The sequence below is a fragment of the Rhynchophorus ferrugineus genome, unplaced genomic scaffold (assembly GCF_030347505.1).
Source record: "Rhynchophorus ferrugineus isolate W39M unplaced genomic scaffold, kcgeb_rfMv2 rfM4, whole genome shotgun sequence".
Lineage (NCBI taxonomy): Eukaryota > Metazoa > Arthropoda > Insecta > Coleoptera > Curculionidae > Rhynchophorus > Rhynchophorus ferrugineus.
Genome location: NW_027472583.1, coordinates 52,638,119 through 52,662,122, shown reverse-complemented (window position 1 = coordinate 52,662,122; position 24,004 = coordinate 52,638,119). Strand labels below are relative to the sequence as shown.

Sequence of the window (24,004 nt, the reverse complement as noted above, 5' to 3'; positions counted from 1 at the left end):
TCAAGTGATTCAAGATTTCGCCTTGAAACATTAAACAAGGTCGCTAAATTACAGCAACGTGGAAACTCTATAGCTATTGGACAACAGGCAAGAAATCAGAAGATTGAAGGCAACTAAATCACACGAAATTGTTTAGTGTATAAGTGTATTCTTAACTTTAGCTTACGTAGTTTAGTTTAATATTAATTTTTGAAATACATAGTGGTGTATTAATAACATATCCCAGAACAATATTAATAAATTAGTTTGTAAATTTAAGTTGTACAAAGCATATAAAATAGATTGGTTTATCAGTCAGCCATAAAACCAATTTGGACGTATGGGGTGCAAATATGTGGTTGCATTTAGAGATCATATCAACTAGTAATCCAACGTACCCGAAAAAAAGTTCTACGATTCAAAGTTCTACGTTCAGCAATGCTTATGACTACGTAATCAAGTGATCCAAGATTTCGCCTTGAAAAATGAAACAAGGTCGCTAAATCACAGCAACGTGGAAACTCTATAGCTATTGGACAACAGGCAAGAAATCAGAAGATTGAAGGCAACTAAATGACACGAAATTGTTTACTGTATAAGTGTATTCTTAACTTTAGCTTAAGTAGTTTAGTTTAATATTAATTTCTGAAATACATAGTGGTGTATTAATAACATATCCCAGAACAATATTAATAAATTAGTTTGTAAATTTAAGTTGTACAAAGCATATAAAATAGATTGGTTTATCAGTCAGCCATAAAACCAATTTGGGCGTATGGGGTGCAAATATGTGGTTGCATTTAGAGATCATATCAACTAGTAATCCAACGTACCCGAAAAAAAGTTCTACGATTCAAAGTTCTACGTTCAGCAATGCTTATGACTACGTAATCAAGTGATCCAAGATTTCGCCTTGAAAAATGAAACAAGGTCGCTAAATCACAGCAACGTGGAAATACTATAGCTATTGGACAACAGGCAAGAAATCAGAAGATTGAAGGCAACTAAATGACACGAAATTGTTTACTGTATAAGTGTATTCTTAACTTTAGCTTAAGTAGTTTAGTTTAATATTAATTTTTGAAATACATAGTGGTGTATTAATCACATATCCCAGAACAAAATTAATAAATTAGTTTGTAAATTTAAGTTGTACAAAGCATATCTAATGTAAGATGTAATTAATTTCAAAAATTATTAGTAAAATTCCATGCCTAAATAAAATCCTCACAATAACCATCCATCTAGTGATATAATTAGGTTTTTGTCATGTCGACGCAACGCAAAATTAACATGGACAGATTTGGAGCTATTAAGCTGTATTTTCCAGTCTCTAGCCCGTTTATAGGTCTTGTTAACCGCTACTTGTTAATGGTCCAAGTACTGTTTCTTTTGTTGTTGGGATATCAGCAATATATCTCTGATATAGGGAGTGGTCCCAAGATTCTACCATGTGGAACTTTAGTCGAAATAGGTATAAGTGTTGACAATACCCCTTTAGGAGGGGCTCTAAATTTTCTTTCGAACATATATTATTGCAGCAGTAGTAAAAAGTTTCTGAGACGTCCAGAAATATTGCAGGGCAGCATTTCTTTTTTTCGATTACCTTTTCAACAACCGCTGTTATTTTGTGCACATGGTCGATTGTCGAGTGCTGATTTCGAAATACAAACTGGAAATCTGGTATTTCTATAAATGTTCTGTTCGTTTCAACTTGATCTGTCGGTTTGTAAGGATTTTGCTAATATAACACAAAATAATTAACTTCATCAACTAGTATTTATTGTCAGATAACTTCTACGTAGAGTTGGTTGTTAAGAACAAGTGTCTGCGTTGGAATGATCATTGTATTATAGCAATACATATTTCCTTTCAATTCTTTTTACTATTAGATCTAAATCAAATTAGTACGTACGTTATTGTACATTCATCTCTATAAGTATTCTGAAAACCCTATAAAAATTAAACTAATGGCAACACCGCCGAGAAGATTTATAACACCGTCCGATGTTGCCACATTATCGCGTATTTAAAATTCGCCGTATAATTACTGAAATCCTACTGGCCGAACAACAAAATCCACCCTAATTAAAAGTAATCACTGGCCATATCCTCGGCCTGACGCCCGCTCCCTATAAAAATCCACTTTTATCGTCTAATCAAGGGGACGTTCATTCAATTACGTTACAGTCGACAACATCGCACGCCTTTGCCGGACGGCGGTTCGCGACGTTGCCGCATCTCGCAGACTTCTTAAATTATTAATGGGCTTTTTTCCGAATGCGGGCACGGCGAGTGGTCTGGGTGGGGGGCGATAACGGGCGGCCGTGGGGGGACGTTAGTGGATTAAATCGGGATCGTGATGAAGTCCATTTACGGAATTGGACGAGGATTAGCGGGGCGTGAAACGGTGGTCAGTCGACCGGAGTGCTCGGGCTTTGTACATTTTAAATCAAAAGATCGGTAGCTGGTTTTCGGGAGGATTAACAGCGTTTATGGTCTAATTGCTAGTTGAGAGATTGGCGTTTGGGACGTGGATGGATTTCGTAACGATTTAAAGCTCGTTTCGTAGCAGACGTTATGTTTTATCCATATCAAATTATCACCCGCTTGATGTATACTCGGATAATGGATCCTTATATTGTTCATTGTCATTGTTTCGTATGCTTAGCATTAGAAATAAGCGTTTTTAACACTAACAGGTCAACTGAAAGGTCCCCGGCCTGACAAATAGATGGCGCTACTATAATTAAATCCATATGTTTTCTAGTTAGCCCTAACCCTCAAAAGATGCTTGTATAAATTTGCCAGCTGTTGGATTATTAGTATGTATATTCTAGCATTTTGAGTGAAGCAACTTTTGTTATTGTGAAAAAAATGAATAAAAAGGAATATCGCGTGTTGATAAAATATTGATTTTTGAAGGGAAAAAATACAGTTGAAGCAAAAACTTGGCTTGATGTCGAGTTTCTGTACACTGTCCCAGGAAAATCAACTATCAAAGATTGTTATGCTAAGTTTAGACGTGGTGAAATGAGCACCGAAGACGGTGAACGCAGTGGACGCCCAAAAGAGGTTGTTAATTGAATGAAATAGCAGACACTCTAAAGATATCAAATGAATGTGTACATCATATCATTCACGAATATTTGAGTATAAGAAAGCTCTGTGCAAAGTGGGTGCCGTGCGACCTCACTTTTGACCAACAACAACGACCAGTTGATGATTCGGAGCAGTGTTTGAGGATGATCAAGCGTATTAAACCCGAGTTTTTGCATCAATATGTGACAATGGATCAAACATGGCTCCATCATTTCACTCCTTAGTCCAATCGACAGTCATTCGAGTGGACTGCACACGATGAACCCGCTCCAAAGTGTGGGAATTCGCAACAGTCGGTTGGCAACGTTATGGCGTCTGTATTTTGGGATGCGCATGGAATAATTTTCATTAACTACCTTGAAAATGGAAGTGCCATCAATAGTGACTATTACATAGCGTTATTGGACCGTTTGAAAGACGAAATCGCCGAAAAACAGCCGCATTTGAAGAAAAAGAAAGTGCCGCTTCACCAAGACAATGCACCGTGTCGCAAGTTAGTTACGATGGCAAAAATCAATGATTGGGGCTTCGAATTGCTTCCTCATCCACGGTATTCTCCAGATCTGGCCCCCAGCGACTATTTCCTATTCTCAGATCTCAAAATAATGCTCACTGGGAAGACATTTTCGTCGAATGAAGAGGTGATCGCCGAAACTGAGGCCTATTTTAAAGCAAAGGACAAATCGTGCTACAAAAATGGTATCGAAAAGTTGGAGGGTCGCCATAATCAGTGTATCACCCTTGAAGGGAGTTATGTTGAATAAAAAAACTAATTTTGCCAAAAAAATGTGTTTTACTATGGTAGGCCGGGGACTTTTCAATTGACCTGTTAGGCTTCGTTATTCTTATTCTTTTTGTGTGGCTCCCAAAACAACAATATCACTCAAGTGACTATTGAGTTTTACTGTCACTTTTTCCGCTGCAATTTTATGTTGTCTAACCATAATATATTATAATGTTCATCGGCATCTGTTAGTTAACTTTGTGTTCCGTCCTACTATTCCTTTTCGTTGATGATGTTTTACTATGTTTTGTGAATGCTGTCATTACCCTGGATATTGTAGCTTGTGAAACGTTAAATAATTCAGCTGACTTTACACATTTCACACAAGACTTGGCATACGCCTCACCAGATAAACAAAGTGTATTATATTGCATGGTATTCTTGTTATTTTCTCTATGAATCAATAAATGTTTAAAGAAATCAATAACCTATAATGGGGATCTGTTTCTAACCATTACTTGTGGTCAATGAAAGTGAACCGGGGGACGATTTGAATTTGTCTTTAAAGGAAATTGATTATGAATTATCATTTGTGTGGTAAAGGTCCTATGTGAATACATTACTGAATATCAACAAATAATTGATGGTCTGTTTAATCCTCGAGGCACCTTGAGGCATGTCGATTTTACATCGTGGAATAACGGTCAACAAAGTACCCAGAAATATAATTCCAGATGTTGAACACGGGCGGGATGCCAGCAGCGTCAACTAGAACACGATAACGAATGGCTGGCAACCCCGAGACGTTTATCTGGGATGTTATTGAAGGGTATTCCGATCATTCAGTAAGCGACCATCGTTTGGTTTAGACGTGCCACCATCGACTACCCAAGCCACGTCTTCAGGTAACACCGCCATTTTATCTATTTTGTATGTTCTACATTTTTTATATAGCCAATAAATAACGGTCACATAATGTAAACACCACTGTTTCATTTCGTTTTACCTCCACTCACCGAGCCATATCAGTTTACCCTAAAAAGGTAACATTAGGACATTACTTCTTTGAAAATAAGAATGGTTAAGCAATGATGGTTAATGATGCTCGCAATTGTGATATAAATAACAGAATTCTTTCCGCCTGAATCGGATGATATTGATGTATACTGCATATGTTTTGCGGATATTTTTGCCCCCTTGTGAGGGACATTTGTTTTCTCTTATCATGTAGACAATGATTATACATTGGAATTCTTTGTTTCTAAACTTCAGTCAGTAAAGACATATTGTGCGACATTTCCTATACAAATCAACGCTTAGGTCCGTTTGGTTCTACGAAATCCTAGTATAAGCTACTTCTAGCAAGTCTAATATAGCTATCATTCAAAGGTTCCAAAACAAAATGTTGCCTGTTATATAAATAGTATAATTCAAAGTGTTAGTGTTAAGTACTTCGAAAGAGTATTAGTGCAATGCATTTTCCAGTCAGATTGACAACTATTGACTAAAATCTTTACAAATTTAGAGCTTTAGAGCAACAAATTTATATAAAACCAAAGATTGTTATCATTACCAGTGGTGAACTTTTATTAGCTGCCATCAACCATTTATTTTCAACCAATTTTGTGTTGAAGAAAGTTTTTTAATATTTCGTCCTTTAAGTGATACGACAGGCAAAGGTACGCGAGGATACGACAATATCTTGAATATTTTTTTTATTAATTACATCTTATATTAGATATGTTTAGTACACCCTTAATTTACAAATTAGTTTATTACTACTGTTCTGTTGTACTTGCATTAATATACAAGTAAAGCCAGTACGGGAGTTCGTGTGGTTTGGTTCGTTTCAATCTTCTGTTTAATAGCTCTATTGCTTCCACGTTGCTATGATTTAGCAACCTTATTTTTTGTTTTATGGCGAAATCTTGGATCACTTCGTGTATCCATTTTATTTCGAGGTTATCAGTGCAGTTTCGTTGGTTACGTAGCGATAAGCATTGGTAATTAATGGTAGAGCTCTATTTTGGGTACGTTGGTTTGAAGTCTTAGTGTAACCCCATATTTGCACCCCATAGATTGAAATTGGCTTTATGATTGACTGATAAACCAATATCTTTGACTGCTTCCGACTAACCAGTACGGTTATTTGACTTTCAGTCTAATCTGTTCTGCTTTTTGTCCAACATGATGTTTCCAGTTTAACCTACCATCGAGATATATTTCAATTCGCCATGTATTTCCAATATAGAAGGTAAACAGTTTGGACATTAATTTACGAGCAATACCTTAAAAGAAGAAGTACCTTGCTGTAACCACAGTTTGAACCTTCGTATAAACGACGCTGTAAAATTCAATATGTTCAGTATACATTTTTTCTCACTTGTTCAACCGTCCCTACCAATCAGTAGTCTATCATAAAAATTAACGTATTAAATTTAACATTATAACGTTTGTCGGGTCTGTAACCAAATGGTCTAGATAATTGATGCATTAGCCTCTTTAAGCTTGGATTGGTCGTTGGTCAAAACTAACGAAAAAATAGAACGGCTAGGAGCGGTTAGAAAATCCAGCTATAATTTGTATAACTATGACTTCCTATAACATTCTTTAATACTATTATTTTGTTATTGTGTAATAAAAAACTTAATAATTCTTTTTGTGTGTGTGCTTACTATTTGCTTCAAATAAAAATATTTACGAGAAACAAATCTGAAATGTTAATTCTGTAATGATTATCTACGTTAAATTTTAACGATCATTAAATAATTGACAAACCTGTAGAAGAAGTCAAGTCCTATAGGCCTATTTTGCTGCATCAAAAATATTTGCGAAACTAATATTTAAGTGTTACAATTTTTGTAACAATACCAGATTTCCAGTTTGGTTTTCGAAGTCACCATTCAACAAACTTTTAAGTGCACAGAGTAACTTCGGCTATTGAAAAAGCATTTGAGGAAAAGGAATATTGTCCTGCAATATTCCTGGATGTTTCACAAGCTTTTGATCGGGTTTGAAATTTGGATTCATTTGTAAGATGAGCAAATTGTTACCGCGTAACTATTGTCAATTGCTGGAGTTATATCTTTTCGGAAGAAAATTTAGAGTCTCGCAGTGTGGCGTTCTCGAGATTTAAATCTATTTTGGCTGGAGTTCCTCGAGGTAGCGTCTTACGACCTCTCCTGTATCTGCTCCACACTGCTGAGATCCCAACAACAAAAGAAACACTACTTGGAACCTTTGCTGACGACACAATTATTATGATAAACAACATATCTCTGCCTAGAGCAGTAAAAAAAGTACAAGTGGCAGTTAACAAAATCTACAAATGGACGAAGGATCGGAAAATTCAACTTAATAGCTCCAAATCTGTTCATGTTAATTTTGCATTGCGGCGAAATAATAAAAACTTAATTTTATCACTCAATGGATGCCCGATTCCTCAAGCAGAATCAGCTAAATACCTCGGTATCCATCTTGACGGTAGATTAAATTGGAAACATCATGTTAGACAAAAAGCAAAACACATTAGAACCAAAATAAAACAACTATACAGGTGAGTCGGAAGATACTCTCAACTTGATTTAAAATAAAAGAGATTGATTTATCAGACAATCATAAAGCCATTTTGGACCTATGGGAGGCAAATATGAGGTTGCACTAAAAATTCAAATCAACTAGTCATCCAACGCTGTCAAAACAAAATTCTTCGATTAATTACCAATGCCTATCGCTACGTAACCAACGAAGAACTGCATGATGACCTGGGAATCAAATGGATTTGCGAAGTTATCCTAGATTTCGAAAGATTACTAAATCATACTAACGTGGAAGCAATATAACTACTGGACAACGCGCAGGATGTCAGAAGATTGAAGTGAACCAAACTATACGAACTTATATAAAGTGTATACCTTTAGTGTAAAATATAGTTTAAGTTATTATAATTTTATAATCGAGGAAGACATTAATCTAACATCACAAGAATTAATCTAAGTACAAGTAATGAAGATGTTATCAAAAAAAAATTAATAATTGCCCTTTTTCAATTCATGTAAAAAGTCAAATGGCTAATAAGAATTAAAATATAACGCTTATCAGTATTTCATACGAGGCTTGGCGTATCACTGCCTAAATATACTTAAATCAGACCTAATGTATGCTTGTACATCTTATGCCTTTGTGGCAGATTTCTTTAAACTAAAGAAATAAATAAAAGGTGCCTGTAAATGACGCTTATTCGCTGTGAAATAATATTTTCGTACCGTAATTCGCGCTGAATGAACCAAATAGCACTTACCACTCATGCAGCCCAGTTCTGTGGAATTGTTGCTGTGGTTGTTATTGCTCAGACTAGTATTGTTGTTGCTCTCCGTCGCTCCAGGATGAGGCGTGCTGGGTCCTGTGGGGCCTCCGCTACCCTTCTGTCCCTCGATCACGTCGTGGTCTTCCTTGCAGTAGAGGGCGCCGCCTTCGCGAAGCGCGAACTCATCACCAGGCACAAGTTGTCGGGCGCAATGACAACAACGGAAACAGTCGATATGGTAGATCTTGCTCTTAGCTCTCATCACGAAATCGTTCTTGCTGAAGGAGCTACCGCACTTGTCACATTTGGTACCGAATAATCTGTAACAAAAGAACAAGTTCTAAAAAGTGACAGTGATTCAAAAGAGATCTTTCATTTAGTTATAATCACTAATTATAATACCGGGTGTATCGGAAAGTCATTACCGGTTTTTCTAACAGATGTCGCTACGCTTAAGTAGGCAATGTTATGATGGGGAAAATCCAAAAGATGGGAAGATATAGCACCCATATCAGTTGAATGATAAAAATGGAATGGCAAATCGAAAAATCGTCAATCAAACGCAGATTCCAAGGTTTAATCAGAATTCTGCATCGAACAGTGACAGCTGATGAAAAGTGGACTCATTTTGAGTGCAAACAATGATGGTTATCACCTGGTGAAGCCCACCGATCGACTCCAAGATCAAATTTTTTTGATCCCAAAACTGTTTGGTGGAACCAGAGTGGCGTGGTGTATTACGAACTGTTCAAACCTGATGAAGCAGTTAATAGTGATTTGCTACCGACAACAAATTAGTTTGAACCATACTACTACCAACTGATTACTTTGAAGTTAGCGCCGAGCAATAGATTAAATTTTTTTTGTTCGTATTTTAATTTTTTGTGTATATGTCACAAAATTATAATATTATTTTTGTATTGTTTAGGCTCGGTACCAACTTCAAACTGATCATTTGGTTTAAATAATATTGTAAATAGATAAATAGATTTAGGTAGGTATTAAGCTAAATTGTGTGTATATAGTAGAATATAAAATACGTGTGGTAGATATGTTAAATAAGTTTTTTGTTTACTTTAGTTTAGTTATTACAACGATTATTATGTATATATTTTATTTTAAATAGTTTTTTTGTGTTAAAAATCTAAGTTTGATTGTTTTTTACTTTTTAGTGAGTTCCTTATTTATTTTTTAAAGTCGGTTTAAATTTATTTGTTAAAAAATTTGTATTTCTCTCTTTTCAGCGTTAGATATTTACTCAATAAATTACGCAGTTATTTTAGTTATTTATTAAGTATTACAATGAATAGCCCAAGTAACAATATAGCCCGTAAGAGGAAGAATAGGAATAAAGAAACAATGATTGAAAATAAGGAATGTTTTAGGCCCTGGGGTCCGCTACCTAGTCTAGGTTATTTGATGTTCCAATCAAACTAGATCAAAAAAAATTGCTGCCCTGTTGGGAATCGAATCCACGACCTCCGCGTATGAGCTGAATATTCTAACCATTACACCATAGAACCAGTTGCCTACAACGACGTCTCATATGATATGGATAGTGCTGGAAAAGCAAACTAACTGACTTTTACACTGAACTACTTCCGATTTTTTGTCACAATAGTTCAGCAATAATATTATACACCAATATCTGCTTATTTTAGATAAAAAAATATGTGAAAATATTGTACATGCCTTTAAAATGTGAGTCCCCTTCCCCCCATCAGATCATAACTTGGTTGCAATGGGACCACCTCGGAGGAGTGGTTCATAATTGACAGAGAAATCGGCGAACATACATTAAAACAAAATACAGCTTTCTTTTAAAATTAGGCTCCCGTTTATTCAGCATTTTATTTTGATTAAAAATAGTAGTGATATTACATTCTGTGGATATGATATTTATGACATATTTTTGATCTAGAAAATATTTAAGCAAGTGTCGATAAAACAGGAAGCATGTATATGTGTTTCAACACAATTAATAATCTAATAATCTAATAATAATAGGAATATGCTTTCTTGCAAATAATATATTTCGGCAGTAATATTGCTGACATAACCGAGACAAAATTCCAAAAGTTCAAAACAATATTCTTTATTTTGTAAGGCTCAAAGTTCGATCATATTATTATTTAATTTTGCTGCTTTGTTATTTAATATTTAATATTAACGGTTTTGAATTATAAATATTATAATTTTAATTACATACGTAGACCATTGTGTGTTTATATCAATATAACTGATAAACAAAACACCAAAAGAGTATAAAACTTAAATTGTAGTGATACAAAATGACATTTGTACTGACCATGTTTCTAAAGGCAATTTTGTAATTGTTTAACTTGTATTTAAATGCTTTTTTAACAGCAAATTGAACGATTTTAGTAATATATGTTATAGGGCTGTTAATTAATTCTCAGTGATTTTTGTAAATCTAAGAGATTTCATTTTATTATTTTGTCGTATTGTCCATTGCCATCATTTTTACAAATAATTGTTTACATGCTAAATGCTTTTTGAAGCTGTTTCAAGATCTGCTTTGTCGACACCAGCAAGATAAACGTGATATAAACGCATTGGTATGCATTGGCATCAAACAAATGTTTTAGTACAACCACCGTTTTCCACCCGTAAGTCCAAATAGGCTTATAACTAACTGATAAATCAATATCTCTGATCTTAGGTCAAGTTGGGAGTACCTTCCGACTAGCCAGTAAAATTCTTTGATTCCTGATCGTTGGTTTTTATCTAGCATGACACTACTTCGTGACTAGTCTTTGAACAAGAATTATTAAAATATTGCAACTTTACTTGCTGGTTCGTCACACGATATGCGTACAGAAAATAGGTTGTTTACTTCGTGCAAAGTACTATAGAATAAATATTAACAGAATAAGTAATGCTATCTAGTGTAAATCATTCAAAACTAATTCATAAGCCTAGTAATTATCTTTAATCGTTTTTAAAAAAGTCGTTTTTTAAACATATGTTCGGATATCGACTTAAGTTAAAGTTTCGTTCTTGTGGATTGGTTTGCTTCAATCTCCTGATTTCCTGTGCGTTATCAACTAGCTGTCTTGATTACACCTTGCTGTGATTTAGTAACCTAATTTCATGTTTAATCGAAATCTTGAATAACTTCGTAAATTCATTTGATTTCGAGGTCATCGTGCAGTTTTAATTTGGTACACGTCTTCGTAGTTAATTGAAGATCAAGCAAATGTTTTAGTACAACCACCCCTTTCCACTCCGTAAGTCCAAATAGGCTTATAACTAACTGATAAATCAATATCTCTGATCTTAGGTCAAGTTGGGAGAAACTTCCGACTAGCCAGTACAATTCTTTGATTCCTGCTCGTTGTTTTTTATCTAGCATGATACTACTTCGTGACTAGTTCTCTTTAAATTGAACAGGAATTATTAAAATATTGCAACTTGACTTTTGCTGGTTCGTCACACGATATGCGTACAGAAAATAGGTTGTTTACTTCCTGCAAAGTATTATAGAATAAATATTAACAGAATAAGTAATGCTCTTTAGTGTAAATCATTCAAAACTAATTCATAAGCCTAGTAATTATCTTTAATGGGTTTTAATAAAGTCGTTTTTAAACATTTGTTCGGATATCGACTTAAGTTAAAGTTTAGTTCTTGTGGATTGGTTTGCTTCAATCTCCTGATTTCCTGTGCGTTATCAACTAGCTGTCTTGATTACACTTTGGTGTGATTTAGTAACCTTATTTCATGTTTAATCGAAATCTTGAATAACTTCGTAAATTCATTCGATTTCGAGGTCATCGTGCAGTTTTAATTTGGTACACGTCTTCGTAGTTAATTGAAGATCAAGCAAATGTTTTAGTACAACCACCCTTTTCCACCCCGTAAGTCCAAATAGGCTTATAACTAACTGATAAATCAGTATCTCTGATCTTAGATCAAGTTGGGAGTACCTTCCGACTAGCCAGTATAATTCTTTGATTCCTGATCGTTGGTTTTTATCTAGCATGACACTACTTCGTGACTAGTCTTTGAACAGGAATTATTAAAATATTGCAACTTTACTATTGCTGCTCGTCACACGATATGCGTACAGAAAATAGGTTGTTTACTTCGTGCAAAGTACTATAGAATAAATATTAACAGAATAAGTACTGCTATTTAGTGTAAATCATTCAAAACTAATTCATAAGCCTAGTAATTATATTTAATGGGTTTTAATAAAGTCGTTTTTTAAACATTTGTTCGGATATCGACTTAAGTTAAAGTTTCGTTCTTGTGGATTGGTTTGCTTCAATCTCCTGATTTCCTGTGCGTTATCAACTAGCTGTCTTGATTACACCTTGGTGTGATTTAGTAACCTTATTTCATGTTTAATTGAAATCTTGAATAACTTCGTAAATTCATTCGATTTCGAGGTCATCGTGCAGTTTTAATTTGGTACACGTCTTCGTAGTTAATTGAAGATCAAGCAAATGTTTTAGTACAACCACCCTTTTCCACCCCGTAAGTCCAAATAGGCTTATAACTAACTGATAAATCAATATCTCTGATCTTAGGTCAAGTTGGGAGAAACTTCCGACTAGCCAGTACAATTATTTGATTCCTGATCGCTGTTTTTTATCTAGCATGATACTACTTCGTGACTAGTCCTCTTTGAATTGAACAGGAATTATTAAAATATTGCAACTTGACTTTTGCTGGTTCGTCACACGATATGCGTAAAGAATATAGGTTGTTTACTTACTGCAAAGTATTATGGAATAAACATTAACAGAATAAGTAATGCTATCTAGTGTAAATCATTCAAAACTAATTCATAAGTCTTTTTTTAAACATTTGTTATGATATCGATAGTTGGCGCCATCCCGTATCGAAATGCGACAACTTCGAAGTAAAATCGAGAAATTAACTATTCCAGCTTATTTAATCGGTCGTAAAAGTACCGATTCCTATTAGGTGACCGCAAAATGCGAGAAAAACGTCGTAAAATCGTTACGGAGGAAATAAAATCGTCTTCTCTGATAACATGTGTAATGTGTCAGTTCAGCGTCACCCTGTCACTCATGAACTAATTTCACAGACGGCGCCCAAATGTGCGCTTATGTGTGTGTGGCCCCAAACAACGTACATCGAGCTTTCCCTTTTGTTGTTATTGTTTTTTTTGTCGTATTGGGTTCCAGCTTCTTTCCCTAGACAAATAACACCTGTTCGGACCACCGTAATCAATAGAACAACTGAAATTTAAACCCAGTTGTCATATTGAACACAGGCTTCAGTCCAGTTAAAGGATATATACTTCAACAATAGCCAATAAAAAAGAAATTATCTCGGCAAAATGTTGTTAACTTAGTATTTTGAAGGTTTTTTTTTCAGTATTTTTCAGGAATTTTTGTATCCAATTGCCCTAAATCGTTACAATAATAAATCTTTTATTTTAGTTAGCAATATTCCTTTTGCATCCCATGAAATTAACACTGTTACACTAACAGAACCTTCCTTGGTACTGTTACTACTTGTTACTTTCTAAAAAAAAAACACGTTATTTACAATGTTTTAGCCAATACAGAATCCAATATTTTGGTCATCTCTCAGGAAATTTCAGGCAGGTTACTATGCGATAGAAAAGTGACTCCCTCTCGTACCTTTGAACCATAATTTCACTGACGATTTCTCGATTCTAATTGCTTTGTGTCATTCAATTCATGTGGTACCCTACTTTCCATTCTTTTGATCTTTCCCATCGCTTGCAGTCGTTCACAAATAGTGACTCGGTTCACATTCAAGTTTTCTTTCAATTATTTTTCAGTTTGTGTTGGATCTTTATCCAATAATTCCCGTAATTCCGCACCTTCAAATGTTTTCGGCCTACCAGCACGTTTTTATTCTTGTATTTGAACAAACCAAACATTTGGAGAAAATATAGTGAGAGCAACATTTTGCCTTTGTTATTTAAATGAAATTGTTATAATTTTCCTTAAAAAAATATCATGTATTTTAACAATCAAGCCTTTTTCATTGTGTTTTTCACTTTCGATGTGAATTATCAAGACAGTAGTGCCTCGGAGAGCTTACTTTGACTTTTGGCGATGAAGCTTAATTCTTAGACACTGCGAAGTGTTGGTATAACGAATATAATCATGGCCGCAGTTCATCCAGTGACGAAAATCGTGAAGGTTGTCCAAAATTTGTTGTTGTTCATGCCACTGAAGCAGAAAACACTAATGCTGTGAGCGAAACCATATTGGAAGATCGTCATGTGACTTACGGTGAGACTGAATCCTATAATGAATATTTAGCTGTGAAAAAGATTTGTTCACGTTGGATCCCGCATAATTTAGTTAAATTTAGTTTAGTTTAGTTTAGCCTCGATATAATAAAGATTATTTTACAGATTTATCACCCCGAAATAAAAGAAAAGCGTCCCATTATTATGGAAATTCATTCAATATATCCAGTTTGTAACTAATTATACCTGATTTTGTTTCGTCATAACACCTTTACCATTGGTTTTGCCTGAATTTCAAATAATATCTTATTTATAGTCTATTCAACGTTTTTTTGTACATAGGTACATAGGTCATCAAGATGTTTAAAAAGAGACACAATGTTGTCTGATTAGTTCGAACACCTAAATGATTCAGCCTGTCAAAGTCGTCCAGTTGTCAGACGTATACAAAATTCTTGAAAGCAATGGTGATAAGAGGTTATAACTCTACCCTATAAACTATTGTGGCTATATAATTAACTGTAGTTTTTAGATGTACTATAAAGTTAAAATAAATTATATTTGCTAACATTTTTGTTCAATTATTCTATTTAGATCATAATTTTTTTTATACATATTTTAAAGTCTCTTTACCAACTATGGGTTTATCTGGACTGGACCTAAAGCTTAACGTGGGCTCCGAATCACGGTTCTCAGCATTAAGCCTACCGACTGGCGAGTGACCAACTTAAGAAATCATCCCAGAAGACATCCGGTCTTACCCAGCTTGGTTACTGGCGTGACTGGGATAATTTTCCTTGTCGGATTTTACACTCTTGCCTAGAACACTCACAAATTTTAAACAATCACAAACATAAATTTACGACCATGCCCCAGCAGGATTGGTACCCGCCGCTATCGCAACAGTAGGAGGACCGTCCCATTGCCTTTACCATTACGCCACCAAGCCGGCAGATCATAATTTTGTTGTATGCCAAAGCCAAACTGAACTAAAACTCAGAGTTGATGAGGAAACATTGCGGCGTTTTGACTTCAAATTTCGATGCCCCATATAAAAATAAACATTGAGTAGACTATAAGTACAACGATGAATAAGATATTAACACCAAAGACGTTTAATATTGCTAAATATTGTAACACTTATAAGTCATTGGATAAACATATTTTGTTTTACTGTGAATCTCATGACTTACTTTACATAATCTCTCTTGCAGTACGTTTTACCATCTCGCACGAAGCAGGTACAACTTTCGTCCAGGAACATGTGACATTCCTGACATTTGAGGCAAGCCGCGTGCCATTCGAGATCGGGAGCCACCCTCAATATGTACTGGTCGTGGATCTGACCTCCGCATCCCACGCAATGACTCAGACGGCGGGATTTCTCTGAAAAATAAGCAAACATATTTTTTATTATTTCCATATCGTGGATAAAATTGATATTAGTTTTTTTTTACTCTGAGAATGAAATCATCAGACTTTTAAAGGCGTTCTTGTCTAGAGTTAAAATATTTGATCATTATCATTATAAGATACTATTATTTTTTTGATATTGGATATTTTTATTTTAATAAAAAAACAACTATAATATTTGAGCAAATATATAATAGTGGACACAGAAAAGATTAATTCAATCAGTTGAATGCCGCCATTTTTGTTTTGCCGTTGGGACTGTTGTTTTGTCCAGAAGTCTAGCTTGTTTATACCGGTTATAAGACCATTATTTATATTCTTTAGTTTCCGTATTGTGTGTTATTCTCAGTTTATTCTTATTTTAAATATAGGCTTTTATTATCCAAGTTTATTAATTGTTTTTACATTTTATAAGAAGAGTTAAGAATTCTATTATTTGGATATACCGTTTGTATCGTTTTCAGTCACTTAAATTACACAAATAAAGTATTATATTGTTATTGGCTCTTGTACTTTTTCGATTTTAGTTTTAAGTGGCAGTTAATAACTGTTAAGTCGTTTAGTTGCGAATATTACCAAACCACCGAACAGACATTTGGAACATTTTCATCCAGGGTATATTTTAAGTTAATTTGTATATCCAAGAAAATATATTCAATGTATACCATTGACGCAAGTTTCGCTGAGTGGCAATAATGGAACGATTATTTTCAATAAATTTTGTCATTATTTCTGTTCGTTCTTGTGGCGTATATTTATTCATAATAAGATTTGGACGTCTACACCACACAATGGTTAAAGCGAAACTGAGCTAAACGTCACATAATCAAAACGGCGCGCAATCGAAATGGTAGCGAGACTTTTGCCTCACTCTATTATGTTCTTGAAATGTACATATAACTTATAAGAACCGGCAACGTGGCAAAATCAAATTTTTCGTACGTTTGAATGGATTCTTGTCAGTATGTTTTGCCTCAATGACTAAACATATTGTAGTGTTAAAAATTACACGCTTTGAGATACTTTAATATTCGTACTTTCAAAATGAAGATTATATGATAGGATCTTGGAGATCTGGGCCGTTCTGTAAGTAGCTTTCATATTAGATAATATCATGTTGAAAATAAATCGGCCTTGGGAGAACCAAAGAAGGAATGAAGCAACGGGGGACATTACTTTATATTACCTTAACTTGACAATGGATGGGTTATCAAACAACAATTTATTTAGAAAATATGGACATTAAAATCTAAATCTAATCACTTTCAAATGGTATAGTTTTTGATTAATTTTTTTCTCCAATTTTCATTAATTAAAAGAAATCGAACGAAATTTGCAACCCAAATGATGTGGTAAAACCAATATCTCTTTCTTTCACACGATCTAACTTAATATTGGACACAGCTAGATTACATTAACAATGAATAAAAGAGTTTAATACCTTTTCTTCGATTGTCGATTTTAAGTAAACGAAATCCCGTTGTCCTTTAAATGTTGCGATGCAGTAGAAAGTTACTATCCGAGTCATTCCCCGATAAAATTCTTTATTTTAAGTGATTTTTTACGTTACGGCGATGTTACAATCGCCCTGACAACTTTTATGTTGTGTTAAATTTGTGGGTGAATGCTTATTCCGTTGTGATTACTTGAATAGAGAAAGCTTGGTATAAAAACCATTTACGATCAAATGAATAGTTGCATAATTGTTGCTCAACTTAGAGGAGTGAATTAATGTTAAACCTATTGGCATTAATTATTAAAACCTTTTTGCAAAATAATATTTTTCTAAAGACATGGCGAATGCGCCAGAATATTTCGCATGTCAGCTTTTTCGAATGATTTTTTTTGTATATCAATGGTATCTCTTAGAACGACGAAAGTAACATGGTCACACTAGAAAATTGTTCCCCTTTACTTGTTGCTGATCTAGATATTCAGCTAGTTACAGAAAGACTTAAAATTGTTGGCACTAGGGCAATAAATGGCAGATCAGTTTAACCGAGATGAAATCAACGCTTGTCAAGTTAGCTCACAGCAGAGTGTTGATCATCAAGAAAAGAATGTTAGATATAGACAATTTCCTTTTCTCATATTGTTTCTTAATTTATAATTATACAGGTGGATCTCTTCACTTACTATGGTATCATTATTATCATCATTATACAACATATATATATTTTTTAACATTTCTACTTGAACGGTTATTTAAATATATTTTGTAATTCTTCATTAAAATATCGCCTCAGTATTGAACAACGATGAAACCGTAAAGCATTCGCATAGCTCTGCTATGAGTTCTCCAAAAATACCATCGAAAAAATGTAAAATATACAGTCTCCATATCATGGGACCAAGAGATCGTCGATGAGAACCTTCCAATTATGCAAACTATGCGAAAATGTCATTTTTGCACTGTAATAGTAATACGTCGATTTATTGTGTTTTGTTCGCAAGTATGCGTTGAATTTACCAACACCTATTATAGTATAAATGTTATTTTTGTTCATATAGTTATGTTTTAGATAAACTGATTATGAAATTTTGTAGCTATAAATGCTATAAATAGAAAGAGATTGATTTTTTTAAATAATGAAGTCCCTTAAAATATAGTTTTAACAAAAAATTGAACCGACTTCAAGAAATAAATAACGAACTCACTAAAAAGTGAAAAATAATCAAACTTTTTATCCTATTTATATATAAAATATTTTAAATATTAATATTTTATATATTTTATCCTATTTTTAACCTATTTATCCATTTATAATATTATTTTAAGTGCCACCAACTTATATTTGTTTTGTTCGTAATTTAATTTTGTGTATATGTCACAAAATAGTATAATTATTCTATCATTTTTGTATTTTTACGTTCGCCACCGACATCAAAGTGATCAGTTGGTAGTAGTTAAAATAATATTGTAAATAGATTAATAGGTTTAGGTAGGTATTAAGCTAAATTTTATGTATATAGTAGAGTATAAAATACATAGAGTATATAATAATGTTTATTTTTATTTTGTGATTACGATTATTATGTACATATTTTATTTTAAAATGTTTTTTTTTGTGTTAAAAATCTAAGTTTCATTATATTTAACTTTTTAGTGAGTTCCTTGTTTATTTTTTGAAGTAGGTTTATTTTTTTTGTTAAAAATATTTAATTTTTCTCTTTTTAGTGTTTGATATTTACTCAATAAATTAAGCAGTTACTTTATTAAGTATTACAATAGATAGCCCAAGAAAAAGTACAGCGCGTATGAGGAAAAATAGGAATAACGAAATAATGATTGAAAATAAGGAATGTTTCAGGCTCTGGGGTCCGCTACCTAGTCTAGGCGATTTGACAAATATTCCAATCTAACTAGAACAAAAAAGGTTGCTGCCCTGTTGGGAATCGAATCCACGACCTCCGCGCCTGAGCTCAATGTTCTAAGCATTATACCATATATCTCATACTAGCGACCCGCCCCGGCTTCGCACGGGTGCAATGCTGATACTAAATTAAATACACTACAGAAAAAATATGAACGTTGTATATAAAAACATAGCGGCCCGCTCCGACTTTGCACGGGCATAAAATATATATGCCTATGTCACTCAATGAAAACATGATTAAAATCGATCCAGTATTTTTGGTTCATTCATTACTGCCCTTGGCCTGCACGCATTAAATTTGGAGTAAAACAATTCCTCTTCCCCTATACTTACTATGAAGATTTCCTGCTATCTTTGGAATATCTAAATTCATACAATTTTTATTACATTACACATTTTTAAACGCAAATTTTAAATTTGTAATATCTCCGAAAATATTTGTTTAATTTACATGCTGTAAGGAACCATATTGATCTATATTAATTGCACACTGTATTTAAGGCACTTAATTCGATAAGGATTAATGCCGTATTGCTTAAAATAGCTTCGTAAATAAGCCATTTTCTCACGTAAAAAGTAAACAATAAAAATGGTTAATGTGGGTTATCCCTAAAAGATAAACATATACCATCCCGGACTTTTTTGTAGACCTTTTTATGGTGTACAATACTGTAGTACATTAATTTGATCTAACTCGTAGGGTTAGGCAGCGTTTTTGCTAATTGCTAAATAAGCCTAAAAAAATAGGTTAATTTACGACATCACGTTAGAAACCTCTAAAATAAGCAATGTTGCCTTAGTATATTATGCATGTATTATACATATGAACATTCCTCTTGAATCACTCTATCTATTGAAAAAAACCGCATCAAAATCCGTTGCGTAGTTTTAAAGATTTAAGCGCACATAGGGATATAGGGACAGAAAAGGCGACTTTGTTTTATACTATGTAGTGATGATAAGGTTAGTGCTTAAAAAGTAAATTGAACACTGAACTCTTTTCGATTTTTCATCACATCCATTCAGCAATAACATTATACAGCAATATCTGATTATTTTAGATAATATATATGTGAAACCATGGTACGTGCTTTGAAATTGACGGTTTTCCCTCGATTTCTCCCCCTTTCCCCCATTTGAACCTTGGACCGATTTTCAATATTGTTTTTTTATTCCAAAGACTTCTAAGGTGGACCCATTGGAACCAAGTTAGGTTCAGATGGGGGGAAGGGGATGAAATTGAGGGATAACCTTCAATTTCAAAGCACGTACAATGTTTCCATATATTTTTATCTAAAATCGGATATTGCTGTATAATCTTATTGCCGAACATAGAACCACTTTCTTTTTTGAAGTCGGTTAAAAATCAATCAGCTCGAAGCCAGATAAGAAAACTCGTTTGTCACCAATATAGATTTTAAAAAAATACTGTTGTTGCATATATAAAATTTTAAATTTAGTATAAATACAAATAACGGCTTCACTAGCTGTAGAAGCAATACATCTTCTCGATACTTTTAATTCTACAAGAATAATATTGCCGCTGTATTATTGTCAGTTGTATCAATTGAGTCGCATCTTTTCGAAGAAAAATGAGTAGTGAGTTTGGTATGAAGTGACATTCTCGATATTTGAACCTATTTCGGCTGGATTTCCGACTGTCGTAGTGCCTTGGGACCATTCCTGTATTTACTCTACACTGCTGATATTCCAATAACTTTTGTCGACTACACAGTCATTATGGCTAGGGAAATATCTCTGACTAGGTTTATAGAAAAAGAACAAGTGACTTGTATATCATGTGTATTCATTTTGATGTGCAGAAATCTAAAAACCAATTTGAATGCAATTGACAAAGATGTGCCAACTTTGCGACAAAAAGAAGTTTGGCAATATGTTTAATCGGCCTTTTCACATGATGCATTTCAGGGACATTTTGGTTTTATTATCGGCCCATAAATTAATTTAAAAGGACTACAACAGATGGTGTTATGCGATATGTATTAAATCGCATTGGGTCGCATCTTTGAATAGGTGTCGTTTTGTAGAAGTATGAACAAAAGTGTTTCCCGATGCATTGAAAATGTCTGAATAAGTACCGAGTAAGTCACATTTGGCGACACAAAAAGACGGCTGAAGGTCATCGAATACTGTGTGAAGCCTATGGCAACTATGCTCCATTTTCTGAACATGTTAGTATTCACGCTTAGACGTTCTAAACGTGGTGATTTAAGATAGAATTCATACACTAAAATACATGTAGCGGAAAAATTACTTGGATAAAATATTTGTATTAAAATGAGATGAAAATATGATTGCAGCCAAATTAGCTACTAGATTTAACGACTCGTAAAGATTAATATAATATTCATCAAGCAAATCCATTGAATTCCACAGGTACAAAGCATAAGAGTATAAGAATGTGTGCTGTTATATGAGCTACAATCTCAGTTTCTAGACACCTACCCAACTTTAAAGGAAGAATATTCTATGTTCATCATAATGAATGAAAGACAATATGTAATAAGTATATTGCCATGATTGGAACAGGTGAGGCAAAAGTCCCGCTATCATTTTGATTGCGCGCCATCTTGGTTATGCGACGTTTAGCTCAGTTTCGCTTTAACCATTGTGTTGTGTAGACGTCCAAATTTTATTATGGATAAATAAACGCCACAAAAACGAGCAGAGATAGTGACAATATTTATTGAAAATAATCGTTCCATTATTTCCACTCATGGTTTTGTTGTTTTAATGTTTATATATCGATAAATTATCATATATTGTCTTATTTTCTCATTTTTCCTTCCAAAATTATTTTAAAATGAAATGTGTTTATAAAAGGTTCCTCGTATTATATTTATATATTATAGGAGGTTTTATTTTATTCTATTTATATTGTATTGTTCAAATATACCTATAATTTGCAAGAACTGGCATAGTTGCAAATTCAAATCCTTATGAGCAAGTCATTATTCTCCAGAATTAGACTCTTGTGCATCCAATCGTTTGACCGACCTGAAGAAAATTGAAATTTCTGTTATTACCAGCTTAAATCAGGTTGTTTTTGTGTAATTTAACGAAGTTTTGAATGATGTCTCTGGTTACCAGAACTTCGTCGGTTCCGATACGGTTCGGGACTATAACTGGCGCGTTCCGTGAACGCTCGTTTCGCGGCCTGCTTGATCAATGTTCCTTTTTGTGGCCGATGTGGAATTAAAAAAAAATCTGTCGTCATAAAACAGGGTCTGGTGCGGCGTGTACCGTGTAGCCTCCGTAGACGATCACCAGGTCTCGTTCTAATCCTTCCACATTCCGGGACGGAGAGCTTTGGCGCCATTGTTATCAGGCAGGCCCCGGGTCTGTAGCCGACAGACTGACCGAAAAAGTCTCTCGCTCACCCTCTCTCTCTTTGCGCGGCTAGCGGTCTCTCTCGGGACGGAACATCGCACAGATTCGTCGACGACGTAAGAGGATTTGGCTGCGGATAAGGACTCGTCTCGTCGAGGTACATGTCGGCTTATTGGACCCTGTGAAGAGGTTTTTTTCATTTCCATACAATCAGTATGTTTGTATAAGTAATAAAGGATGAACAGGAGGATAATAACAAGGCCTAATGCCCGACTGGCAATCAATCAGCATCTGATCCATGGCTACATTTCAATTTTAATTCTCGATAACTTTTATCAAAACCTTGCATTGTAAATTGCAAATCTTTCTGCGTTTTGTTACTTCATTCACATATTAGATATTACTGTTTTGTTGTACGTAATATTCAAGCAAGGAATATAGGATTAATACATCAGTATGTATTTCCCTAATAAAAATAAAACTAATCTACTTAAGCTGAAATTAAGAATACACTTATACACTAAACAAGTTCGTGTGGTCCTGTAGCTGTAGCTCCACGTTGCTGTGATTTAGCAACCTTATTTCATGTGTCAAGGTAAACTCTTAGATGATTTCTTATATCCATTTGATTTTAAGATCATCGTGCAGCTCTTCGTTGGTTATGTTTGTGATAAGCATTGGTAATTAATCGTAGAACTTTGTTTTGGGTGCGTTGGATTACTAGTTGGTTTGATGTTTTAGTGCAACCCTATAATTGCACCCCATAGGTGTAAATTGGCTTTATGATTGACTCATAAACCAATCTCTTTGATTTTAGGCCAAGTTGAGAGTATTTTCCGATTAACAAGTACAGTTGCTTGACTTTGAGTCTAATCTGCTCTGTTTTTTGTATAAAATGATGTTTTTAATTTAGCCTACCATCGAAATGTATTCCAAGGTATATAATTGATTCTGCTTGAGGAATCGGGCATCTGTCAAGTGATATAATTATTTTTTGTCATTTCACCGCAACTCAAAATTAACATGGACAGATTTGGAGCTATTAAGCTGTATTTACCAGTTTCTAGTCAATTTGTAGATCTTGTTGACCGATACTTGCACTCTTTCCACAGCCTTAAGTACATACACGTACATCTCTTGCCATGATAACTGTGTCATCGGCAAATGTTCCAAGCACTGCTTCTTTTGTTGTTGGGATATCAGCAGTATAAAACAGATACTGCGAATTAATAAAATGACACGTAATAAATATAAATTCTTATTGGCAGATTTTTAATTATTAATACATTATTAGTAATGTTCACTAACTAACTTAAAATGTGTTAAAGAAAACTAAAAAAAGGATTACCTCTTACTAACAAGCAGCTCAAAAATTAGATTTAAGAGCTGAAAAGTAATTGTACAGTTAGCTTATTTTATCACCAGTCTTCATTTATAGAAGTAAATTGAGAATAATTTCCAGAATCTTTCATATTATCTAATATAATACTTGATACAACAATATGATACTATTTTTCGACTATTTA

The 24,004-nt window shown here is 34.0% G+C and overlaps 1 protein-coding gene across 2 annotated transcripts in view; it reads right to left on the bottom strand.

Moving 5' to 3' along the window:
* tup (LIM1_Isl and LIM2_Isl domain-containing protein tup) overlaps window positions 1-24,004 on the bottom strand; it is a 97,748-nt gene that overhangs the window by 26,871 nt on the left and 46,873 nt on the right. For both annotated transcript variants that reach the window (XM_076403835.1, XM_076403836.1), the window contains exons 2-3: window positions 15,531-15,723; window positions 8,106-8,431 (exon numbers count right to left, since the gene is read on the bottom strand). In XM_076403835.1, the coding sequence (XP_076259950.1) occupies window positions 8,106-8,431; window positions 15,531-15,723 (519 nt within the window). The remainder of the gene's footprint in view (window positions 1-8,105; window positions 8,432-15,530; window positions 15,724-24,004) is intronic.